The sequence below is a fragment of the Rhinolophus sinicus genome, linkage group LG12, assembly GCF_036562045.2.
Source record: "Rhinolophus sinicus isolate RSC01 linkage group LG12, ASM3656204v1, whole genome shotgun sequence".
Lineage (NCBI taxonomy): Eukaryota > Metazoa > Chordata > Mammalia > Chiroptera > Rhinolophidae > Rhinolophus > Rhinolophus sinicus.
Window position 1 is genome coordinate 57,024,471 of NC_133761.1, and position 25,017 is coordinate 57,049,487.

The window sequence follows — 25,017 nt, forward strand, 5'->3', positions numbered from 1 at the left end:
CGCTGAGTTAACCAAAATATACTATTAATGTTAACTTGACTAGTTTCATTTTACTTCTTCAAATTCAGTTACATGAAAAAAATTTTTGTTACATAGTAGTAACCAGCATTACATTTCTATTGAATGGTGCTGATCTCTGTGTAATAAGAACAGTATTATTAACCCTACATTTTAGATGAGGAAACCGAGGCTCAGAGAGGTTAAGTAAATTGCCTAAAGTCACACAGCAGAAAGTCAAGCTCAGAGCTGTCTGACTCGGGAGCCCACGTTTGTCACCACTACAGAATTGTTGTATAATAGCGAATTTGTCTGGCTTTTGTCCTAGGTTTCTGGGCGGTCACCTCTAATCACCCCTGAGTATATGCTAAAGAGATGATCAGAATGGGAGTGCGTTGTCAGAAAGACCAACAATGTGATTACAGTGGGGGGCGGGGGGGGGGGGGCTTTGCGTTAGCCCTACCTCGTCCTAGGAAGAAAGGGGGCGGGAGATTGAGTTCAGTCACATGACCAATGATCCAATCAATCACAGCCATGTAATGAAACCCCAATAAAAACTCTGGACACCCAGCTCAGTGCAGCTTCCTAATTAATGAACACAGTGACGTGCTGGTGGGGTGATCGCTCTTTAGGGCAGGGAAGCTCTGTGTTCAGCACCCTCCCACACCTCAACCTATGTGTCTCTTCTTTTGGCCGGTTCTGATTTGTATCCTGTATAAGAAAATTATCATATTAAGTATAGTGCTTTCCTGAGTTCTGTGAGTCATTTTAGTAAATTCTCCAAACTGAGGGGGCCTGGCAATCCCAGAATGCTTAGCCTGTCAGAAGGGTGGGTGGTTGAGAACCCTGGACTTGGGGCTGGCATGAGGTGAGGACTGACTCGGTGTCACTAGCGTCACAATTGTAGGGCAGTGTTACAAGAATAGACCGCTTTTCATCCTGATATATATTTTAGGGGCCCAGCAATTGGGAAAGCTAAACACTGTGGCTCAGCTTGCTTGTCTCTCTAACCCGTGTCCTGGGGGACAAATGCCAGTTTTGCATTCGAAACTTGTAAAATGACTCAGTCCTTGAGCAACTGCTTTTGACCACGGGGCCCACCCTGGACATGGGGAAGCTCCAACCCCGCCACACCCGGTACCCTCCAGCCTGCAGCTCTCGGAGTCCCCTCCATTCCGTCCTCTCCCAGACAGCACCAAGGAGTGATGGGGACACAAGTCCTGGCACCTCTTTGCTACCAGAGATTCTTAAATATTGATGTTGGGATTGAGTTCCTTATAGGAAACTGATGGAGGGTGATAATAGGAGTAAGGAGTGTTTTGTTTTTGAAAATAGTTTGCATTGTCTAGACTCATCCTATTACATCTCATCAACAGTGTGTTCAAATCAATTGTTGGCTTTTCTTTGGGGGCTTTTGTTGGGATTTTTAAACCATGATCCTACATGTTTTCTTTTTCTTTTTTGGTTTGGTTGCTTCTACCCTGATTAAAATAGGCACTGTCTCCTGCTTGCGGTCATGCTAACCCTTACCCTTCTGTTCACGCTCCTTTGTCCTATGAGGCCCTCTCAGGTCACCTGCTCCTAGAAAGTGGCTTCCTACAGGACGTCTTGGGCCCACCCTGGAAGGCATATTTCTAAGAAAAGCCAAACTGAATTTAAACTCTGTAGTGATTGCAAGGGAAGATGTATTTACCGGTGAACACCAGGAAGAAAACACAGCGTTCTAGGGTTGTAAAAAGGTCTCTTGAAATGCCCAAGAGGACTCAATTTCTATCTAACTTGGGTCAGCCCAGGGCACTTTTCATACTGCTTGCTTCTCAGAGCTGTTCAGGTTTAAGGTTGGGGACAGTTAACCCTTTGGCGTCTCTCCCTGCCACTCTCAGTAACTGTGGGCGTGTCAGCCCCAGTTTCTCCGAGAGACAGAGTGCGTTCCTCAGAGCCAACTGAAGAGGCACAGAAAGTTGGTGCGCTTTTCTGACCATCTCACCTTCCGGAGGACCACAGGCCTTGAGGCCACTTGTCCGTCTTGCAATAGCAGCCATAACGTTACCCCTTTTTACAGAGCTAGAGCTGTAACAGCCCTCTTTAGAGATGAGGAAACGCCTGTGTTTGAAAAGAGAGCCCTTATGATATGACCATGCTTAAAAAGGGCCTGAAAGTTACGTAGCTTGCCCAAAGGTGCATAGTTCATGAGAGGGGTCAGAGAAACCCTGAATTCTGATTTTTAGATCCAGTCTTGTGTCCCTTCGACAGGAGGCAGAAGAAGTGGCCCCTGGGGCTGTGAAGACACTCTGCCTGAATCATCTCATCAGTCTGTTACGTCTCCATGTCTCCGTGGGCAGGCCAGCTAGCTCAGAGAGGGCCAACCAGATCTTGTTGAGTTTTGAACACTCGGTACTGTGCCCCCCCCCCCCCGTATTAGTACATATGGTACAGCCCATATTGCTGCTTAATAACTGTGTGTTGTATTGAGCTGGGGGCCCCTCCCACTGATCCCTGACGTCCCGCGAAGCCTTCTTTAGTCGCCCATGGCTGCTTTCCATCCATGGCCACCATTCATCACTTATACAGAATGTCCAAGGGGAGGCATGGAAATGGGAGGAAGCGTTAAAGATCACCACGTATTGTCGTGAATTGTCGTGAATCCCAGCCCGCCCCGGGCATGGCTCTTTGGCACAGTGAAGGCCTGGCGCTCCTGCAGGATGCCTCTTCATGATCCCTGTCAGCTGTCCTTCCCAGCCAGGGGACTGACAAGATTTCTTTGTCCTGCTAAATTTACCTGGCTGGCCCTGCCCCTGTCTTGTACAAGTCACAGCCAGGTGGCATCATTTCAGGTTGATCTTCAGGTTTTCCTTTGCTGAGTTTCCTCTAATATTCCTTCATCCTTCTTTCTTTCTCTTATTAGATTTATCTTCAGAGAGAGAGAGTGTGTGTGTGTGTGTGTGTGTGTTGTGTAATTTTTAATCTCCCAAACCCCTAGCATTATGCTGAACAGCACATAATAGGTGCTTTACAAGTAACTGGCCTTTTATCATCTCGTTCCAAAGGCCGTTTAATCTAGAATGATTTAATGAGCAGCTACTATACAAACCGGGTACAGCTGGTCCTCGGGTATCGTTTTGTTCAACATCGTTTCATCATAATGTTGATGAGATACTGTGGGAACTTAATGCCTTTTACATCAATTAGCCGGGGGTAGAATTGCTTTTATTATATGGCCTTTTACTTAAAGCTGCAGAACCTATCAGTAATGTTAAGTAAGGACTTACTGTGTTGCTATAGGTGCTAAACAGTGAAGACTTTCAATTCCTATTTCTATGAATAACTACCAGTATTGGCTCATCAAGTTCTCATAATAACCCTATTGTTGCCTGTTGGTACTATCACTAGCTCCATCTTACAAATGAGGAAACTAGGGTACGAAAAGGTCAAGTCACATTGCCAAGGTCATCCTGCCATACAGTGTGGAGGCAGCCTGAACCCCACTGTAAGACAAAACAACAGCTCGGCGTTCTTGGAGTCCATATTTTAATAATAACCATAAACGTGAAGAAATAAACAAGTAATTTCAGGGAGGAATAAGTACTTTGAGAACTATAAAACTTTGAAATTTCGTGCTATAATGAAAGAGAGCTACGGCAGGGCAGCTGTAAAATAAATGTCAGAGAAGACCTTGTTGAGGAAATCCTATTTGATCTGAAGTCTGAATCACCCACGGCAAGAAGGAGGGGAAAAGAGTTCCAGGAAGAGGGAACAGCAAGTGCAACAGCCTTATCATGAGAAGCAGATCGGCTGGGCCTCACACACCCTAGGACAGCTGGGCTCATTCTTGCCATTGTTTCTGTGTCCGGTGTGTCAAAGCTGTGTGGTTGTTACAGAATGCTAGAATCGGGAGAAACTTCCAGGTTCTCCAAACTCCGGATTTGAGAGAAGGTTACAATAGAGGTCATAGAGCGAGAACCTAGTAGCACTTCAGTGTGGAAAGAAGGGCTTCACTGTGGGTCCCTGCTCTCAGGACGTCTGTCACCTTGAGCAGTGTGAGGCACGGCTTCAAGGGGATGTGGCCGGGAAGACTGACAGTGTCAGATGTGGGGTGAATCCCAGGTCATCTCCTTATTCCGTGTGTCCAGGTGGACCTGACCATGACGTGGCTGGCCCTCCACTTAGCCTCAAATTCATGTCGACAATATATAATCCCAGCCCACCTCCTCAGATAACGTACTGGCCTTTTGGTGATTTCCGCCCATAATCTCAGAAGGTGGTCCACTAGGTGGGGACACTGTAGCTTTTGACGTGAGGGAGCCTTGTGCATCTCTCAGGGCACGGAGGCCTCATCCGGCTTCAGGCTGACCTTTTCAAGCTCAGTGCTGCTGGGGTGCTCAGACTATTGGGCATGGCCGGCTCGGTGAGTCCTGTGCAAGGAGAACTCACGTCTGCTCTTTCTGGCAGTTGATCGGGGATGCTTAGTCTTCTTGCCAAATATAGAATTCAACTCAGTGCCTTGAGGAAGTTGTTGCTATGTGTTTTGTGAACTGAAAACATTGGCTCAGTAAAAACAATTCAAATTTTGGTGTTGACACTTGATCCTTTCTCCTACCACTTCCTGAATTCCCTAAGCCACAGCCCTTTGACCTCCAGGTTTTATTAAAACACATCATCACGAAAGCTGTTATTTTGGACATGGAGGGTTTCATTCAAAGCAAGCTGAGATACACACAGCATTTTTGGCTAGGCGCTTTCATACACGACTGTCACAGTGGAACCTCTGGGATTCACTTGTGTAACCTCGTCTTGCTCCCTGCCTTTACTCCCCTCCTCTTGTCATGGATGTTTCCAGATGACCTTTTGTAAATGTAATTTATACTGGGAATGTTTCACAGTAGAAATATGCTCTCCCTCGAGGCTTGCTCTTGGTATTTGTAGAGATTTATTTAATTGGACTCTACTTAAATCCCATTGGGAAACATACTTTTGCTGTGAAGTTGTGATGTGTTTAATTTGGGGTCTAAGATAAATGTGGGTCAGGGGAGATAGATGGTTAATCAACAGTTTTCCTTTTGTACAGTGGGCCTGTGTAATGAATAACTTTTCTGGGCTTTTCTCTGTTTGTTTGTTTAGCAATGCTTCATTATTTAAACTTCTGCACTGAAAAGCAAAGAATGTTTTCCTTCTCTTCAGAGAATTAAACAATAATGCATAGTATCTGGTCAAGCTCTTGGGAAAAAATATAGCGTTGTGTTTTATAGCACTCTCCTCCTGTTCACATTCTTCCCTCTGCAGCCTTCCAATATGATCTCATGGATTTCCCCCCTCCCTTAATCCAGCTTGATAGATTAATGGGTATCGAGCTTTTTAGTGAGCAGAGAAGGTAGAGCTCTAGCATGGTATAGAGTAGCCTCCCAAATACACAGAAAGCGTCCAGCTAAAATATTCTTTGGCCTAGAGAGATGCTGTAGGGAGACCACGGGTCAACGCTGATCCACAAGAAGGGTATAACTATAAGGGCTTCTGTATCTTTGGGAAAGGAGTGGGTATCTGTGTTTGCAGCTGGCTAGTAGGACTAAGGTTCTGGAAGACCCCATGGTCTTGTGTGTTTCGGGCATGTGGGTCCTTTAGGCAGAATCCCCATCCTGACCTTGGACCATTCTTGACTTGACTTTAAGCTACGGTACCAACTTGGGTTGGCTCCCAGGGGCCAGGTTCTCAGGCAGTCCACGGGTTTTGGTGTGGTTGTTTGAAAGTAAGAATTATATTTTTAAAAAGGAAGCTATACTGGGAATTAAAATTAAAAGTGGTACTGTAGTAGTTGGCTTGGGCTGCCATGACGAGGTACCATAGACTGTGGGGCTTAAACAACAACAGACATTTATTTCTCACAGTTCTGGAGGCTGGAGTCCGGATCAAGGTGGCAGCATAGTTAGGTTCTGATGAGGTCTCTCTTCCTGGCTTGCAGACGGCCACCTTTTTGCTGTGTCGTTACATAGTGGAGAGAGAGAGACACCAAGCTCTCTGGTGTCTCTTATAGAGGCATTAATCTCATCATGAGGGCCCCACCTTCAAGACCTCGTCTAACCCTAATTGTCTTTCACTGTCTCCGTCTCCAAATACCATTGTATTGAAGGTTAGGGCTTCAACATGGGAATTTTGTTGGGGGACACCATTTAGGTCCACAGCAGGTATAAAAAAAATGTACCTGGGAGAGAAAGGGTATGAGTTTTTCCCAGTCTTTGAAATATAGGTAAATTATACCAACTGGTAAGTTAACACCTTGTTTCCTTTCAAACATGTGTGGATCACCTTTTATGGACTTTTGAGCATTTCCGAGCTTCCGACTGAATTTAGAATAAAATCCCAACTGCGTAACGTGCCGAAGAGGCCCTCTGCAGACTTCTGCGACCTCCTCGGGTCATTGTCTTCCCTGCCCATTCACTGGGTGTCATCACATTAGGCCTCTGAATTATTGCCGTCCTCATGCGTGTCCTGCCTTTGCCAAAAGATGGTTCTCTCTGCCGGGCTAGTCTCCTGGTCTCCCTCACCTCTAATCCCCAAACCAGTCAATCCCTTCTCATCCTTCAGAGGCCTTACTTGAACCCCAATCTAATTAGTTCCCTCCCATAGTACCCAGGAAATGGAAGGCACCTCATGGCCCACCCTAATTAATTATTACCTTCTTATTTGTAGGTTTGTATGTGTATCATCCATCTCCTCCCACTGGACCCTGATCAGTGGGGACAGGGGAAGGATATCTTCAGCATGTCACTCAAGACCCAGAATGTGTGGGAGGCTTTGTTCTTAAAGAGATTCTGAAAGTGAAAAATATGTTACATTACCGGTGTGTCTGTTACAAAAACCCAGAGGCTTGAGCTCAGCGTTGACGATGTGCCTTTCTCCCTGGGAACTGGTTGGTGTGTGCTACCAGAGGTAAAGTTTAAGCGGGAAAGGTTAGAGAAACCAGAAGGAAATCTGAACTTGCAAGTTTTCAGGATCCCAGGGCTTGAACTTGGCTGCCCTTCAGTCAGCCCTCTTTTCCCTCCACTTACCCAACCTGTATTTTGATAGGCACACTTCTCAGTGGAAAGCCAGTCATTTGATTGACTCCTGAAGCCCTGTCATGCATGTAAAACAATGAATTTCACTCTTTCGTTGGCATTTTTGGTAATGAGAGTGAAGCTCCATGTAGAGGCAGATGAATTCTCCGTGAAAATGAGACGGCACAGGCTGGCCTTCCAACAGGGAGTGGGCGAGGGGGGAGGGGAGAGGTGCAGGGGACAACTTGACCCAGCAGAAACGTCTGCTCTGGCCAGTCCAGGCAGAGAAGACAATTATGCCCACACCCCTCTTTCTAGGTGGTTCCTAATGAAACCTTTCTGAGACAGAATGGGGAGGGTGGATGTAAAGATGGGAGTCTCTGCACTAATGGGCCTCACTGTGTGGGGGTGGGTGGGGGTGGGGCGTGACTTGACACTCTTCCCAAACCACCCTCTACTCTTTAAAAATAAGTTTAAAAGATATTCTGTGGATTCTTTGGAAGTTCAAGCATCAAATGTATTCCAGGTAGGATCTCCCCCTCTCTGTTTTTTCCCTTCTACTCCTGATGGGTGTATGAGAGAGGAAGGGAGAAGAAAGGGGGGAGGGAAGAGGAGCCAAAGAGGCCTCTTAAAGTCACAGCGACTTCTGCACAACCTGAGGGGGTTCCTTGCTCTGGGAACTCTGAGATCTTCCAGTTGGAATCCTGCTCACATAAAAGTCATCTGCTCATTAAAAAAACACAAAGCTGTTTAATTGTTGTCTTTGTGGAAAATTACAGGACTGTCATCAGCTGTTGCTTCTGGCAGTGCTTTCAGTTCTAATGTAAATAAATGAGGTAACAGATTTAAAGAAACAGGCTGTATTTACATACTTGAGAAGTAGCCTCTCAAACAATCTGCCTGCGTTATTCAAATACACACAAATTGAACTTGCGGTATCCTAAACACTGGTTGCTTATTAAAGCTTTCAAGTAGGAGTGGTAGGAAGGGGGCATTAGAAGTGCCCCTCCCTTCGTGGGGTCATAACCAGAAGCTGCCTTTTTGTGTGTGCAACTGAGCTACTTCAGCAGGCTGAAATTTAATCCCTAGCCCTTTTCTGCACCAATTCTGTAGGGAGGGCACTTGATACACCCAAGGCAATTTCTAAGCTGGGAGGGTGGGGTGATGTGGGCAGAGGGAGAGTCTTTTAAACTTGGACAAAAGCATGCCAGGGTCAGCTTTTCTTGGAAGACATACAATAAAAGCTTCATTTTTCAATTTTTGTATATCACAGTTCCTAATTCATTGGATCTTTCTGACTCAGCTCACTTTTTTGAGGTAAATATTTAGACAGGTTTTTTATTTTTTAAAAAATATTTCTATTGAGGGCATTACAGAGATTTTTATCGATCAAAGAAGGAAGCAATACATTTTTAAAACATGAGAAATAAGAGCCTCCAAACAAGTTAATAATTGAAAATAGTTGTAGAAGTAGATACAGCCAAAAATGTAGCTACAACCACATTGCAAGTTATTCAAAGATTAGGAAGCAGCAAAAGTGAATGTTTTTAGTTCTTGGTATTATTATAGTCAAGCATTAGCTTATTTCCAGAATGCTAGATTTTATAATCTTCCAAATTGTTGGGGTGGCAGGGATGACAGATAATCTGAGGGAAACAAAAATAAGTAAGATACCAGAGTTACAATGACTGGCAATGTCTATTTTGGGTAAGCCTCAATGGTCTAAAGTATGATTTTTGTCCAGCAGAAAATCCAATGAAAGGACTGTATTATTACCTCAAAACTCAAGTAAATTCTGGTATAAACTTTTCAAGAATTTTCTTGTTTTCTCTCAAACTATTACTAAACACAACTTGGTTAGATTAACTAACTTTAAACATAAGAACAAGAGTAACCTTTAGTCAGTTACGGGAAGAAAGTTTTGTGAGAAAAACTAAAGTAGTTTCTACCTCTGAGTTGTCACGAGGTAAAGTAGACACCAGGGAGATCCTTTAACTTTATCTTTTAATTTTTGTAAATTATTTACGAAAAGAGATTATTCACCTATTTCTGTATCTCTTCCCTACAGTGCCTGTTGGGATCAAACATAACAAAACATCTGTCTTCCTGTGACATATGGCTAAGTCCTGTGTACAAAGGGATTTAAATAAGTCTGTCTCTGTTCTCTAAGAACCTAAGTTCTGTTAAACCTATTAATTTGAATGTACATAGGAAGGAAAATAGGAGAAAATAAATTGTTAAAAGTGCAATTTAGTTGTGGAGTGAAGCTGTGTGTGTACATATATGTGTTGAAACTAGGGTTTTATAGAGTGACCCTGGGAAAAATTTTGAAAACTTCAACTAATTGAGAAATGAGAGGCATAGAAAAGTCATACATATATATATATATATATATATATATATATATATATATATATATATGTGTACTGGGGGTGCTAAAAAATGTATACAAGTGGACACTTTGGTTAACGTTGCTCAAGCAGTAGTTCGCCGTCATCAGAAGTGTCTGGATGCTGACGGGACCCACTTTGAGCACCTCTTGTAATTGCAGAAGTCAAACGTGACTTGTATTCATCTTTTGTTATCGGTATATATTGAGTATTACAATTTTAATAGTTTTTTCCTTTCTTAAAATGTGTATATGTTTTTTTGGCACCCTCTGTATTTTTCACGTTAAGTACATATTATAAATATATAAAACCCAGCAGGCCAAAATGGAGGCACTTTTGGTAATCCACATCACCAAACCAAAACTTCATAACTAATTGCAGTTTTGGCCTCTCCCAGGAGTGGAATTTAAACCAATCAGCCTGAAATTTTTTTGAGCAATATTAATGAGGTAATCTGTATGATAAAACCCATGGCATTCCCTCCTCTCCAAAAATAGATTTCCTGGCCTAAAAATAATCCTTCTATTCTTTTGCTAATAACTAACCTGCCACACCTGTCTGCCTATAAAAACTTCCCGTTTTGTACAAACCCTCCGAGTACCTTTCTAGTTGCTAGATGGAATGCTGCCCCGTTCATAGATTGCTTAACAAAGCCAATCAGATCTTCAAGTTTATTCAACTGAATTTTGTTAACAGATTATATATATAAAATTTTTTCCATATCTTTATTTCTAAAATGTCTACGTCTCTATATCTCTATCTCTGTAGCTTTCCAGAAAATTTGCCAGGGATGCATTTACGGTTATTTGAAAAGCCTAGATGTCTTTTGTTTTCTCTTCAATTCTGTTGAAATCTTAGGACATAAATAATAAACACAACGAAGTCTCCAATGAAGACCACCAACCAGAGACCCTATCCCTAGTCTATGTGCCAGTGTTGTGGAGTCTAAACTGGTTCCTAACAACACTGAATGCGACCTTTACAAGAGCAGGGCTGCAAGTAGGATGCCCTGGGGCCACTTCTTTAACAGCCTTTCCTTTGCTTGGGACTGGCTCTGGCAGATGGTCTCCTTTTCCTTACTTCTCTGAACCAACTGTACCATCATCCTTCAAGGTCTCACCTCTAGCAAAACCTACTTTGACCATCGAGTCCACAGTAATTCTCTTGCATCAGACCATCTGGGCGGTTGTAATCCTTGCTACTCCATTAACAATTATTATCCAAATAGCCACAGGGGTTGTATGCTTTCTTCAAGATACCAGGATGAGTGTTTCACACAGTCTCTGAATCATTACAACAGAACTGAGAAGTACGGCAGGTCCTCAGATAAATGTGGTCATTTAGGTCACGTCATTTCGTGATAATGTTGATGAGATGCATAGGAACTTAACTCTTGTTTATATCCATTAGCCTGTGGTAGAATTGGTTTCATTATAAGTGTTTCGCTTAAAGTCTCAGAACCTATCTATGATGTTAAGTGAGGACTTACTGTACCCTATTTTGTAGTTAAGGAAAGCCAGTTCTGAAAGACCCAACAACTTCCACAGTCACACAGCTGGCATGTGGCAGAGCCATTATTCTAAATTCAAGGCAAACCTCTTCACCTTCTGCCTTGTTTCATGAACTGCCTTCTAGAGTTGGCTATTAAAATACATCTGTAGATAACATATCTCCTACCAGAGAGATCAGACAGTATAAAGCCCAAGAGGCAAGGGACTCACATACCTACAGAGAAATATTCCTGGAACCCCTAACAGTATTTGCGCAATAATCAATATGTGTTCAGTTGGATTCAAGATACTGAGTTTGGGCATTTTGTTTATTTGTTTGTTTGTTTTGAGTTTTAAATATTATGTTACCTCTTTTCTTCTGTCTTTTCACATATTGGTCATTTTACTTATAAGCAGTCAAATGACATGATCACAGGCCTTCTCCTTTCTGAATCATGGTCCCCCCACAGCAAAACTGCTTAACTCACAGCCATCTAAGTTTCTCTCTTCCCAAGGCAACAAAAATGTTTCTTTATCCTTTTGTTTCTTACCTGACACCTAGTGACACAGCACTGTCACTGGACTCATTCACTTTTTTCAACATAGCCTTTCTTCACTCTCCTTAGGAAAGAAATACATTGTCTCTGGGGACAGGATCATACGACAATTTAGGTGACACCACCTCGTATTGAACTTGAAATCATTCCTGCTGTCAAATATGCAATCGTGTCTATGGACTATAAAGACAGTTCATGGAAAATAAGAGGTAGAAGCAATCTTTGCGGATCTAGCTGGTATCTCAACTATTTCTCCTGTTAAAGTGGATGATTTTTCTGCCCCGAATAGTATGAAGTGACTCTGACCCCCACGTTGAGAGTTTCAGCTCTGGAAGCCTGACATCAGTTTCAATTTAATCAAGCTGTTTTTCTTCCACAAAGATCCTTGTGTGAATAGAATCTTGACCGGCTGCTTTGATGTACTCGTTTCCATGGAGGACCCACAAAATAGTATCCATTAGGGCTCCATTTTATACCAATATCTTTCCCATTTGTAGTCATAATACCTGATTCATGTAGCTATCCATATTACGTGACCTGTGGGGTTAGATACTACTGCTATTTCCATATTACAGCTGTGGAGACTGAAGTACAGAGATATTAGATAACATGCCTGAAGTAACACAGCTCATTAGTGCTGGGAGCCAGGATTTTAAACGTGAGTGGTCTGGCTCCAGAATCTGTATTCTTAACCACTATCATCTCAGTACTATTTTACCCTGAGAGACTAGTCACCCAGGAAGAAAAACTAGGCAACAAAAAGAGGTGATCAATAAGCTTTCAGCATGCTTCTAGAAGAGTTCAATTTTAGTTCCCCTCCACCTTTCTTTGGGTGTCAATTCCATTTGCTAAGCTTCAGTGAGGGTTTTCCTTAAAATTCTGGAAAACACTCACTTTCCAGCTTAGCACGAAATCCAAATGCTTGCATGTAAAAGTGCTGTCCAGCTTTAGAATATGGAAACCTCTTGCTTATAGATTCTGCATTTGGATATGGTTTCATGAATCTGCCACCCAGAGCGCTGCTTCTGAATCAATTACACAGGGCTCTTCTGTTTCTAGGACAGCAGTCGCCAAACAGCAACAAGGAGACAAAAAGCATCCACAAAGAGAGGTTTCCCCCTAAAACGAGCATCCTCTGCTTCTGTGGAACTGTCATCTAACCAATCTGGTGGGAGACACTGGCAACTTGTCGGTCTACGTATTTTCCTTTGGGGTGCTGGGTGTGCTTTGTTACCAGTCAGCATCCGCGAGCTGACCATACTCATTTTGGCAGAGAACCTAGCTTTGAGATAAGGGTTGGAAAGGTGTTGCCCCCGACATTGTTTCTCATGCCTGGAAAGTATGTGCACTGATAACTACAAGCCGCTGTGTCTAAGGAGGTCACTCAGCCTGGTGGGGCCAAGATGGAGGACAGGAGGGGAAGGGACTGAAGGGAGAAGACCAATTTTATTTAAAACAGTCAATCCTCCTCTGGAAAAATCAGGAATCCAAAGACATGCAGCCTTTATTGGGAAAGTGAGCACAAACGAAATGAAGTCCGATATATTTATTTAGGATGGATGGGGAGCGGTTGCTTTCTTTATGATAAAACTGCTCAGATACTTTGGTTCCTAGTTATTTTTAAATAAAATTTTAAGAGGAAACACTCTAGAACATTGGCTCACTTACCATTGTGGGAACAGAGCCAGGAGTGCAGTTTCCAGGCTCTCGGCCTCATGTGGAAAGGTGCTGGCTCAGGTAGTAAATGGCCATCAACTGTGATTGCATGGCCATCAACTGTGGCTAGTTGGCCGTCAGCGGTAACCAGTGAGCCATTGGCCACTAATATAACTGCCATGGCTACGCCAGCAGAAAATGGGGGCTGGCAAGAAGATGGTGGTTGAGTTAGCAAGCGCGGATTGAAATTAGCAAGTGAGGTCGGTTGGCAGAGAGAAGTGGACGGCAGATTGTGGATCGTGTGGCTCCTGCTTCCTGTGTCTCCAACCCAGCCGCCAGCAAGAATATAGTGGTATGACTTCCCTATCTATGGCTCCATGGGTGTTCCTTTTTGGCCTCACCATGTCCTGCGTTCTTGTGTGGGGAGCGGGACCAGAGACCCTGCATGACACCCTAGATGACACCATTTAGAGTCTTTGTGTGAAGCAGATTTTCTTTAGATTTTTAACATGAAAAATCATGAAAAATGTGTCATAAAAAATGTGCTTTAATATGTGCTAGATACTGTTTCAAAGTACTTTATTAACTAGCTTAATCCTCAAAACAGTAGCGTGATGTAGGTACTCCTAGTATCTCTGTTTTATATATGGGTGTGGGGACAGAGTCCCACAGAGCAGTTTCCAGGCTCTCTGCATCATGTGGAACGGTGCTGGCTCGGGTAGTAGATGGCCATCAGCTGTAACTAGTTGGCCATCAGCTGTTATCGGTTAGCTATTAGCCACTGATATAACTGCCGTGGCTGAGCTAGCAAGCAGAGTGCAGCTAGCACTGCGGATTGCAGTTAGCAAGGGGTTGGATTGGCAGAAGAGCGGTCGGCGGATTGCTGCTAGCAAGTGAGGTTGATAGCAGAGAAGTGGATGGCAGGTTGTGGATCGTGTGAGTCCTGCTTCCTGTGTCTCCAACCAGCCGTCAGCGAGAATATAGTGGTATGACTCCCCTATCTATGGCTCCGTGGGTGTTCCTTTTTGGCCTCACCATGTCCTGCGTTCTTGTGGGGGGAGTGGGACTAGAGACCCCGCATGACACCCTAGATGACAACGGGGAAACTGAGGAAGCAAGAGGTCTCATAGCTAGTGTTTGGGATTCAGACCCAGGCAGTCGGGCCTCAGAGTCACTGTTAACTGCCCTTAGGGTTCTGACGGACTGCAGCCCGCACAGATCACCTGGAGCTGAGGATGACTATGGTGACATTGGGGTAATACGCCCTCATTGACTAGGCGCCTGGTTACATTTCAACATATTTACATATGCTTCCTGTACCACCACTCAATGGGTAGGCACTGTTATGTCCACTTTACAGATCAGTAAACTGAGGCTTAATGAGGGGAAGTAATTTTCACCAGCTCTCGTCGCTCTTATGAGGCAGAATCACAATTACAGCCTGGGTCTGTGTGCCTCTAACTCCTGCTCCTAACTCTGATGCCACACAGCCTCCACTTCAGTCGTTGGTTACCGTGTTATAATGTTCTTATGTGGTAATAACAAATATGAAATAATCACAGCTCCTCATTAAGTGAGCCGTCAGTTCACCTCTAATGGTGCGTGATGGGGGCAGGTAGGGGGAAAGCTGTTGGAGGAGAAAACAATATTCACCTGCCCCCTTTCCTTCCCTCCTCTCAAGCTTCTAATTCCGCTCCCTAAGAGAAGGAAGCACATCTCCTTACAAACCGCTCTCTCAAAAGCCACTGCTGTGAGATTCTACTGGTCCCTTTTGCTTTAAAAGCACCATCCCCAGAGAGAGTGCTTTTACTGCGGTATACAGATGTTCCACCCTCATGACCACTCTTGCCTAAGTTGACCAGCCGACTGGCAGTTGAACAGCAGACTGTTTGTTCAATGAGAATTTTCTTGTCCAGTTAATATGTTTGAATTACAATATTTCCTCTTCTACCCACTCCGTCTCCAAATATGCTACGAGCAGAGTTCCCACATGGCTTAACCATACAATACACACATCATTTTGCACGTGATCACCCCGTGTGCTTTGGAGCATTCTGTGTCCGTCCAGCTCAAATTCTCTCCCCCCTTCTCCCATGGGTTTTTTTTCCCCCATTAGGCAAATGGAAGGCCCATGCCACCTGTTAGCATTACATCATTGCCTCCCCAGAACACAGTTGCACCAAAGGCCTTAAACAAAGTCGTTCTTCTTGTATTGTTTGCACTCAAAGAGCTGATATCATGCCAACTGATGTCATTGTGTAACTGCTATGGCAACTGGGCAGGTGGGCAGCCCCCAGCTGATGTCATTGGGAAAGGAGGTGTAGAGACAGAATTTTAAAAAGCTGTATGCTGCTTTTTTCTGTGTTGGGGGTTTTCTGGCGTGCATTTTTTTTAACTAGCTGCTTTTAAGACAAATTACAGCTTGTGTACCCTAAATAAGAACAGAGAGAAGTTAGTTTGTTTTTCTTCCACCCCGCTTAGAAACTTCTTTTGTGTTTGTTTTGTTGTTCTTTCCTCTCATCTTATATGGAAAAAATGTAACAACTGCCTTTTTCTTAGGGGGAAAAAAATGTGAATTAGGTTCCCATCACAGAATCAGTGTGGAACTGTTTATTTGGATTTTGTGGAGGGCAGGCTGAGCCGATTTTAAAATAACTCTTCAGAATCTGTTTTGTGGAGTTTGTGATGGTAACAATGGGTAATTTCAGTTGTTTTTTTTTTTGTTTTTTTTTTTTCAAATATTCACTAGTGAAGTTTTTCAAGTTTTCCATTTCTTCTATCTAAAAATGATCTCTTTGGACTCAAACTTTTTTTTATCATGGTATCATAGCAGAATAAACTCATAATATTTTATTAGGGTTTAATTCTAGAAATCAATTAAAATGAATTTATAGCTCTTAGTTTTCTTTTCAAAAAGCAAAGGTAGGTTGCGTACAGGTGAGTGAAGGGATAATATTACCCTTTGACTACTGGGGTCATTGCTGGACCTTATAACATGAGTTCCGTGGTTTACACCGCCAGCTCTGTGTACTTCAGCTCTGAAGGACCCTGACACTCGGGCTAGGTTACAGTCTGGAGCTTCCTGCTGTGGTGGCTAAAGATGAGATTTGAAATAGAGAAGGACATATGTGAAGTTCAGAATCTACTGGACAGATAGACTTCCGATCCTTATTTCAACACAACCATATCCGGTTCACCCTTTCGTTTCCTGCCTTATCTCCTGAAACTATCGAGACGGATGTAAGGCATCTGTCAAGGGAGGGTAAACGTCGTGTTCAGCTTATAGATCCCCAACGTCCCCCTCTTTTCAAAGGAAAGGCAGGAGTGTATCTATTACTGTTTGATGAGAATTAGAGCTAATTTGGTGGTAATAATGTCAACTCCGATTTCATAGCCCTTACTTTTATATAATTTGTCCCTCATAATAATCCTGTGGGCTTATCCACGTGTGTGATGCATCTTATCCACGTGTGTGATGCATCTAACAAAATTTAAACAAACTGTGACCTATGCATTTCCTAACTTAAACAAGTGTTCTTTTTTGCATGGTCCCTCACCTTTTCATCACGTGTGTGGTGAATGTTTTTTGGCCTTTTCGTGTAACATGAAACAGAAACATTTTCTTTGTTTTCATATTTTTTCACAACTTTGAATGGCTATATAATATTCCATTGGATGACTATATTAAGTTTTTCCTTAATTTTTTTTAAACATGGCCTTTCCTATAAAACAGATAATGCTGTTTTAATAACATTTTCATGCATCTAGCTGAGTATCTTTTGCTAGATGATTTCCTTAAGATATATTCCCATAAGTGATACTGCACTAGTTCAGGGGGAAGTTAGCATTTTAAAAATGGGGAAACTGGTGCAGTTTTAAGCTTGTTACATGACACCCATAACACTTAGAGGCAGAGCCCTAAGCTGAAAGGTATGTTTTCATGGATGTTGGAGGTTTCCTGATGGGTTAATGTCCGTACAAGCCTTGGAAGGCAGCTGCAAAGATTTGAGCTGCTCTCAGATTGTGTCCTTCTGGAAGTCAGAGATTGATATATTTTTGTCTTTTCCAAGCATTTTTCTGCTGCTTCCACCTGTGGACAATCGTATAAATAATATTAATAAAGAACAGCAATTCCTTGCTGAGTGATACTGTGTGCCAGGCAACATGCAAAGTACTTCACACGTATTCATTCATTCTAGACTCCCAGCCACAAGGAGAGGTAGAAGCCATGACCCTCATTTTACAGATGGGGGAACTGAGGCACAGAGAAATTAACTTCCACAAGTCACAGAACCAGGAAGTGATAGAACTGCGATTATAGCTAAAGAAATTGGCTTCTTCCAAGAGCCCTGCTTGTAGCCATTCTGCTATGTTGGTTGCAAAGTTGTCATTCTGGGTGTGCTGAGCTTATTAAGGGTGCAAGACACACGCCTGCAGTGCCAAGATGCTGGCAGAAATTCTCTGCCTGAGGAGGCGATAGGTGCCTTCCCTGCCTCCCAAGGCGCAAGGTCCTATATAGGCCACTGAGCACATGGCTCTTTGAGGCAGATCAAATTTGCTGCTAATGAAATTGCCTGATGCTGCGTGGAATTCTTTCCAGGGGAACATGCCCCAGTTTGCTTCAAGGTCACATTTCCTAAGTACCCCGTGCAGTGATCCTCTCTGCAGCTTGTCCTGGGTCTCCAAATTGACCTTCATTTTTGCTGTGATTTTACTAAAAAGTATATGGAGAGAGATATATATATCAGCAATGACGCACACTCATTCCTATGGGGAAAGTGGCATTTGCTGCCAGCTCAGAAGTTCTAGAGATCGTCATTTTGCTGCTGTGTGTTTGTTCCAGGTGGACTTAGCAGTTTTAAGCAGAACCATGAAAACCTCTGTGACAACTCCCTCCAGCTCCAAGAGTGCCGGGAGGTGGGGGGCGGCGCCTCCGCGGCCTCAAGCTTGCTACCTCAGTCCATCCCCACCACGCCCGACATCGAGAACGCGGAGCTGACGCCCATCTTGCCCTTCCTGTTCCTTGGCAACGAGCAAGACGCGCAGGACCTGGACGCCATGCAGCGGCTGAATATCGGCTACATCATCAATGTCACCACGCACCTGCCCCTCTACCATTACGAGAAAGGCCTGTTCAACTACAAGCGGCTGCCGGCCACCGACAGCAACAAGCAGAACCTCCGGCAGTACTTTGAAGAGGCTTTCGAGTTCATTGGTAACTACCTCCCATGGGAAATGCGCCTCATCCACCTTCCTTTCCCCTCTGGCTTTTGCTTTGATAGCAAGTTCACGATGAATGTCTGGGTTTCCCAAAGAGCTGCTCTGAGCAGTGTTCAGGCTCTGCTGCCCGGTGCAGCCCAAGTCTTCTCCCAAAGCCATAACCTGCCAAGTATACTGGAGCCATCGGGATGGAGAGCAAAGAGCAGTGATTCCATTTGGTTGGGATCCATTCAACTAGAAATCCTCATCCCTCAAGTTCTCGGTGAAAACAAGAGTAGGGGTCGGCAGTGACATGTTCTCGAATGTCATTTCTGTAAAAGAATGGATAGAGAGGGAGGAATTGGAGACCAGAGCTGGTGCTGTAGCTTTCTGGTCTACCAGTGCCCCTTGGCACCTGGCAGGAAATAAAATATAGTGACTATGAGAGCAACCCCAAACTCACCCCCACCTCCTTACATGAGGTGGAGGCAAAGGTGGCGCTGCTGAAAGGTTGCTTCTAAAGAATCTTTTTCAGTCAAACACAATGCTGTGCTGAACATCTTTACACCTCACACCAGTGCAGAGAAGAGAGAGAAGAGTGGAGGCGGGGGTAGGGGGTTGGGGTGGTGAGTTGTTTTACCCTCTACCTGCTTTGTCTCAGTTCTTAAACATTGGGCCGCAAAAGTGAAGGGGAGTGTTAGAGAGATGGTACTAGATTTTCTTAGACAATTGACGCCAGACTCAATTGCAATAGAAAAGATCAGGTTTTGTAACCCCGGTAGTTCCCAGTGAGGAACATTCTAGCAATAGCAGGATATAATCTCCAGAAGGAAGCAATAGCCAGCCTAACTCTAATCCTAACTTTAACATGTTGCCTCAAACTGTTGTAAGTCTCAAATTATCCTTTGGGGAACACCTGGTACCTAGCAAATACTCACCAGTGTTTTTCAAGTGACTCCAGCCTTTATGGCCACAAAGGGGTGACCCAGTACTTTTCCTAAACATTGCAGCAGGTTGTTACTGGCCTCTGTCCCAGAGAGACTGAACTCATGTTTGGTGCCCTTTTGTAAGAAAACCAGCCTTGGTTCTGACAGCCGTTGAATCTACTGCTATTTGCTGTGGAGTTTGCTCTGGTCACTTTGCCCAGCTAATTTCCTTGCTAATTGTGCCTTCAATGCAGGACTATTCAGTCTGGAAGGAAATTCTGAGTGGTCACTGAACTCAGGAAAGTACACTGACTTCTCCAAGGTCATAGGAATCTTAGTGTCAGAAAAGGGACCAGAACCCTGGGCCCTCAACTCCAAGGCCAGAGGCATTTCTACAATAACTTGACCAGTGCTTACAATGCTCTGTTAGTTCCCACGTGGCAACAGTTGTGGATGCAAAGGTACCTTAGGTTCTTTATTAATAATATCTGAACCAAACCTTGAGCCACTAGGAAGAAGTATGTGTCACCAAGTAGATGAGGAACTTCCTGATTGGTACATGATGTTATGGCTGCAATTTTTCTGACTTAATTCCAGTTGGGGGAAGTTAAGAAATTGTTTTCCATTTAGTGAGTAGCATATGACATGCTCGTTCTAAGAGGATTTTAATCAGAGCACCCACATTCCTTATAGGTTATTCAGGCTTACCAGCTTTTTTAGATGGAAAACAAAACAAATAACAAACAACTTTTAACCTGAAAAACAATTCAGCATTGCAACCTGTCTGAGCACAATTTTATTTTCATTGTTGTATCATTGAATAAACTAAAATCTTATAGCCTTGCTTTAGGGAAAACACAGCAGGTTTTATAAGCATAATAACATTTATTAAGAGTCTAATACAAACTGCACAGAGTCTAGTTTTAGGGTTTAAGAATGCCAGTTTATTTATCCCTGGATCGTGTGATATTATTCCCATGTTCCCTGAGCCTGGTTAGTTGGTATTATTCAGACTGGGGGATTTAGGTTCAGGGAAGTCACGTGACCCATGCAAGGTTGTTCATCTAGTGTGTAGGGGAACCAGTAGTCAAATCTAGCACTTTGCCGCTTGTCTTCTTGTCACTATGATTTTCCAGGCTTGGTGCAGCAGTCGGTAGATAACTTGTGTGTGCTAAAGAGAAGAAATTGAGAAAGGAACATACTTTTTTAAAATACTGTTACCTATGAGAAGTCAGCGTAATCTATAGATTTTTTTAAATGGAAATTTGCATGATGTTTCTTTTCTTGGCCCATGGTGGCTAGCCAATAGAAATAATTTAGGTTAAATCATGACGGTCCTGACCCTGCTGTCCTTCCCTCCTCTTCATTCGATCGGTGTTCCTTCACGGATGCTTTCTCAGAGATGCCTTTTAGTCTAGAAGCGTCATTCACCATCCATTCAGGCAGTGCCCGCAAGCTGCTCTCCCAAGCTTTTAATATATCTGAAAACGTATAAAGTATTTCCTCTTTCAGTTGCTCTGGATTCTGAGTCATTGCTAGAATGCCTCCATCTTTGGCATCATGGCCATGTGGAAACGGCACACGTGACTGCAGAGGGGGCTGAACAGTCAGATGTAGGTGACACACTGTGCCTGGGCGCCACAAGTCTTTAGCTAACTTTGCAACAATAGGGTTTTCTGGTAAGAAGCTGAACGCAGTAACTTTCTAGTTGAGTTTTGTTCCTTTAACCTGGGTAAGAGTTTCGTAAGACTGAAATTCTTACCCCTTCAGTACCAGTTCCTTCCTATACAGAGCAATTCTACAGCAGAAAGCAAGAACTGGGTTTTGTTTTGTTTTCTGTCATGGGTAGGAGAGACAGTGTTAATAACTCTAGTTTTGGTACGTTCCAGAGTCTTGCAATTGGAATTAAGCTTCTTAATCAGAAGGGTCTACTTTATCGATAAGTTGGTAAACAATTGTGCTGTAGCTCCAGTTTCAGTCAGCGGCCATCACCTGTGAAGTAAACTGTTATTATGAAGGATTCCTTCACCTAGTCTTCTCTTTAAGTGTACTCATAGAAATATATCTTCTCATTCATGCAAAGATTGCTTTTAGCCAGTCTGGAGGTTGTGACAAACATACCATTCACTAGTAAATTATTCTTGGGTTTAAAACCATTTAAATGTATTCTTTCTCTACAAAATATGGCATGATCAAGCCCTTCTCTTCACCTCGTGTCTTTCTCCCTTTTTCCAGAGGAAGCTCACCAGTGTGGAAAGGGGCTTCTCATTCACTGCCAGGCCGGGGTGTCCCGCTCTGCCACCATCGTCATCGCTTACCTGATGAAACACACTCGGATGACCATGACTGATGCTTATAAATTTGTCAAAGGCAAACGACCAATTATTTCCCCAAACCTCAACTTCATGGGGCAGTTGCTGGAGTTTGAGGAAGACCTAAACAATGGAGTGACACCGCGAATCCTTACACCAAAGCTGATGGGCGTGGAAACGGTTGTGTGACAAGTCTGGATGGAAAGGATTACTGTTCTCCATTAGGAGACGAAGAGGAAGCAGAATGGATTATTTTTCTTTTCGGTTTTTTTTTTTTTTTTTGGTGGGGCTAAAGTTTGTGAATGAAAACAAACTCATTTAAAAACTTTTTATTTTTGACAAGTGTGAGAAGAATTTAACTTTTGATGCCCATTGAGATTTATTTCCTAAGAACTGATAAAGCAGGGAGGCTAAAGAAGTTTTTTTTTTTTTAAGCCAACAATAAACATATAATACAACTTGTTTCTTCCCCTTTTCCTTTGAAGCTATTTGTAGCGTTTGTGATTAAATAGTCTGTGCAGGTTCATAGACCGAAGATACTACACTTTAAACCAATTAAAAAGAACCAAAACTAAGTAGTAAAGACATTGAATCATGAAGACCTGGGATGTGCCGAGACCGTCCATATAGAAAACAGAAACCCTACCAAACCGAACCCTGTTCTGCTCACCAGTGCAAAGAGACGATCAGGGCAGCGTCAGTGGTCTAAGAACCCTCCACATTCTTGAAAGAAACAAAGGATACTATTGATTTTGTGTGTTTCATACTCTGAATTATTATATTATTTTCCCCTCTCTGGGGTTAAGAGATTTTTTTAAAATAGCAAGGTACTGACCATTCTACCATATGCCTTCACCGGCTTCTTGTACAATAATACAGTGTTTTGAGTGTGCAAACAAATTAGAGCTGGCAGCCGAATGATAGACAAATAGTGCAAATTTGCCAGCTTGGAGATAGAAAGGAATTAAACAAACCAATTACTTTCCTTCCCACCTTTTCCTGTTTATTTTTATTTTTTATTTTTATTTTTTGGATTTGATTCTGGTTACAGTGCCATAAACCTTGTTACATATGTATATCAGAATGTAAAAAAAAAAAAAAAAGACAAAATTTATTTAAAAATATTTTTCGCAAAAAAAACCACAAAAAACTGGGTGTGTTTCTGTTGATTGTGTAAAAATTTATTTTCATTATATAAATGAAACTCATCTTGGGATGTGTCTTTTTTCCTCTTTTCCTCAACTCGGGTTCAATCACCTCTTACCTCTGGTAACTTGTCCATGTCACATAATTGGAAATAAACACATTTTTTATAGAGGGGAAGAGAGATGAGGAAGGAAAAATATTCTCTGTTCTCAGTGTGAAGCAGAGAGAATGAGCAAGGAAGCAAAAGAGCTTCAGTATCGACCTGCCCACTTGTCACTTCCTCTGTTTTCACAGCTCCGCCATCTTCTACATATGTAACGCCTCTTACAGAGGCGGAGCTTCAGATAAGCTCACGTTAAGGGAACGAGGGGTCTCTATACCAGCCCTTGAGCTTTGGTGATCAATCAGGTCACTGCCAGATTGATTGGTTAGCATTCCATGATCTCCCCAGTGGCTATGTGATACATATTTGTGACGATCTGCTATTTTGGGTTCTTGAGGGTCCCACCCCTCTCCCTTCTCCACTGCCACTGGCTCACTTGACATTTTTTAACCATGTAGTGTGCCCTGAAGCAAATTTCCACTTCCTACTCTGCTGGCAAACTGCAGTTACCTTTATCAGTACAGCTTCCCTACCTACTTGGTTCATACAAGGCTGGTATTCCACAGGTTCCCCATCCACAGACAAGTGGGAGTGAGTAGGAGAGGAACACAATCCAAACCTTTTCTATGTTTTATGAAAATAGATATCCAGAGGGACTTGGCCATAGGGAATATTCATAGCAAACCGAAATTTGCCTGGGCTGAGTCAAGGAGTTGAAGAAAGCTGGTGTGTCCAGTTCTGTATGACAACATTTGACATAGTTTTGTGAACGTTTGCTTACAAATGTGATAATGGTATGTACTTGACATTTTTTTAAGATAGCTTTTCTACTAGAAGTGACTTTTTCTCTGATTAGAAAAGTGGAGAGTGAATTTCACAGGAATTCGCTGAGAGCTGTTTTGAATTGTTTGAGTTTACGAGAGTATTAATCAAGTGAAAAGTGAATCTCTTTCTATTCTTCAGACTAATAATTGGTGGTAGAGCATATTTAAGGAGCCAGGTAGATATTAATTAGTGATTTAAAATACATGGTGATTTATTAGATTTTTTTTGTTTATTCGAAGTCCAAATATCAAATTTCTGATAGAATTTAAGGCTTATTCCCTTATCTGTTCTCTTTCACAAGAAGAAGAATCAATAGTTTCTCTTCTTTAGCCACTTGAAAATGATTTATGTTTTTTTGAACTTTATGATTTTGAGACAAAGACAGTCCTGGGGCAGACAGGAATCCTGCAAGCCAGCATACCAAGAATTCTGAGAGAGATTCAGGTCTTTTTTGCTAACCTGTTTCGAGTCACTTAGCCTCCATTTCTTCATGAGGAATGTTAACCCCTTCATGAAAATAATATGGATTAACCAAGCCATTGCTCTAGAAACCAGACTCCCCAGGGTTCTGGGCCTCCCTAGCTGCCTAAACTGGGGAACATTTGAGCATTATCTTCCTGAGAAAGAGTCTCTGACCAATGCATTATCATTCTCAGAGTCCAGCAAGGCTTGCTTCATGCTGAATGAACTTAATGATTTCATAGAATGAACCTGTAATCTATCTAATTAAAATAAAACAGATACAGCAGGCATTACCATCTTAAGTTGAACAAAACAGCAGCTTCAGCTTCTCTATGTAAATTTAGTTCAACAGTTAATACCTGTAATGCAGGGTCTCAGCTCCCTCTCCCTACATAAGAATGCAGGATATGGTGAGGCCAAAAAGGAACAACAATGGAGCTAAGGATAGGGGGTTCACACCACTACATTCTCACTGGCGGCAGGGCTGGAGACACAGGAAGCAAGATCTACACGATCCGCAATCCGCCATCTGCTTCTCTGCCAACCAACCCACCCCACTTGCTAGCCACAATCCACCGTTCGCTTCTCCACCAACCAACCAACCAACCCCACGTGCTCGCTGTAATTTGCTGTCCACTTCTCTGCCAATCAACCAACGCCCCAGCATAGCCACAGCAGTTATATTAGTGGCTAATGGCTAACCGGTAACAGCTGATGGCCATCTAAAAACTGAGCCAGTACCTTTCCATGTGAGGCCAAGAGCCTAGAAACTGCTCTCTGGGACTCTGTCCCCACAATACCTTTCCAATGAATGCATGCTAACCAGGATACAGAGCTCATATTTCATGGAAGAGCTTGTGCTAGGTACTTTAGGATAAGGACAGGAGGGAGAGCAGAGGAGGTGACAAATGGAGGACACGTACAAG

General features: G+C 43.0%; 1 protein-coding gene across 2 annotated transcripts in view; it reads left to right on the plus strand.

The window, feature by feature from the left end:
• Positions 1-22,763, plus strand: part of DUSP10 (dual specificity phosphatase 10) — a 39,864-nt gene extending 17,101 nt beyond the window's left edge. For both annotated transcript variants that reach the window (XM_019740887.2, XM_019740816.2), the window contains 2 exons: positions 17,962-18,333; positions 21,479-22,763. In XM_019740887.2, the coding sequence (XP_019596446.2) occupies positions 17,962-18,333; positions 21,479-21,744 (638 nt within the window). In that variant the 3' untranslated portion in view covers positions 21,745-22,763. The remainder of the gene's footprint in view (positions 1-17,961; positions 18,334-21,478) is intronic.
• The last annotated feature ends 2,254 nt before the right edge of the window (positions 22,764-25,017 follow it).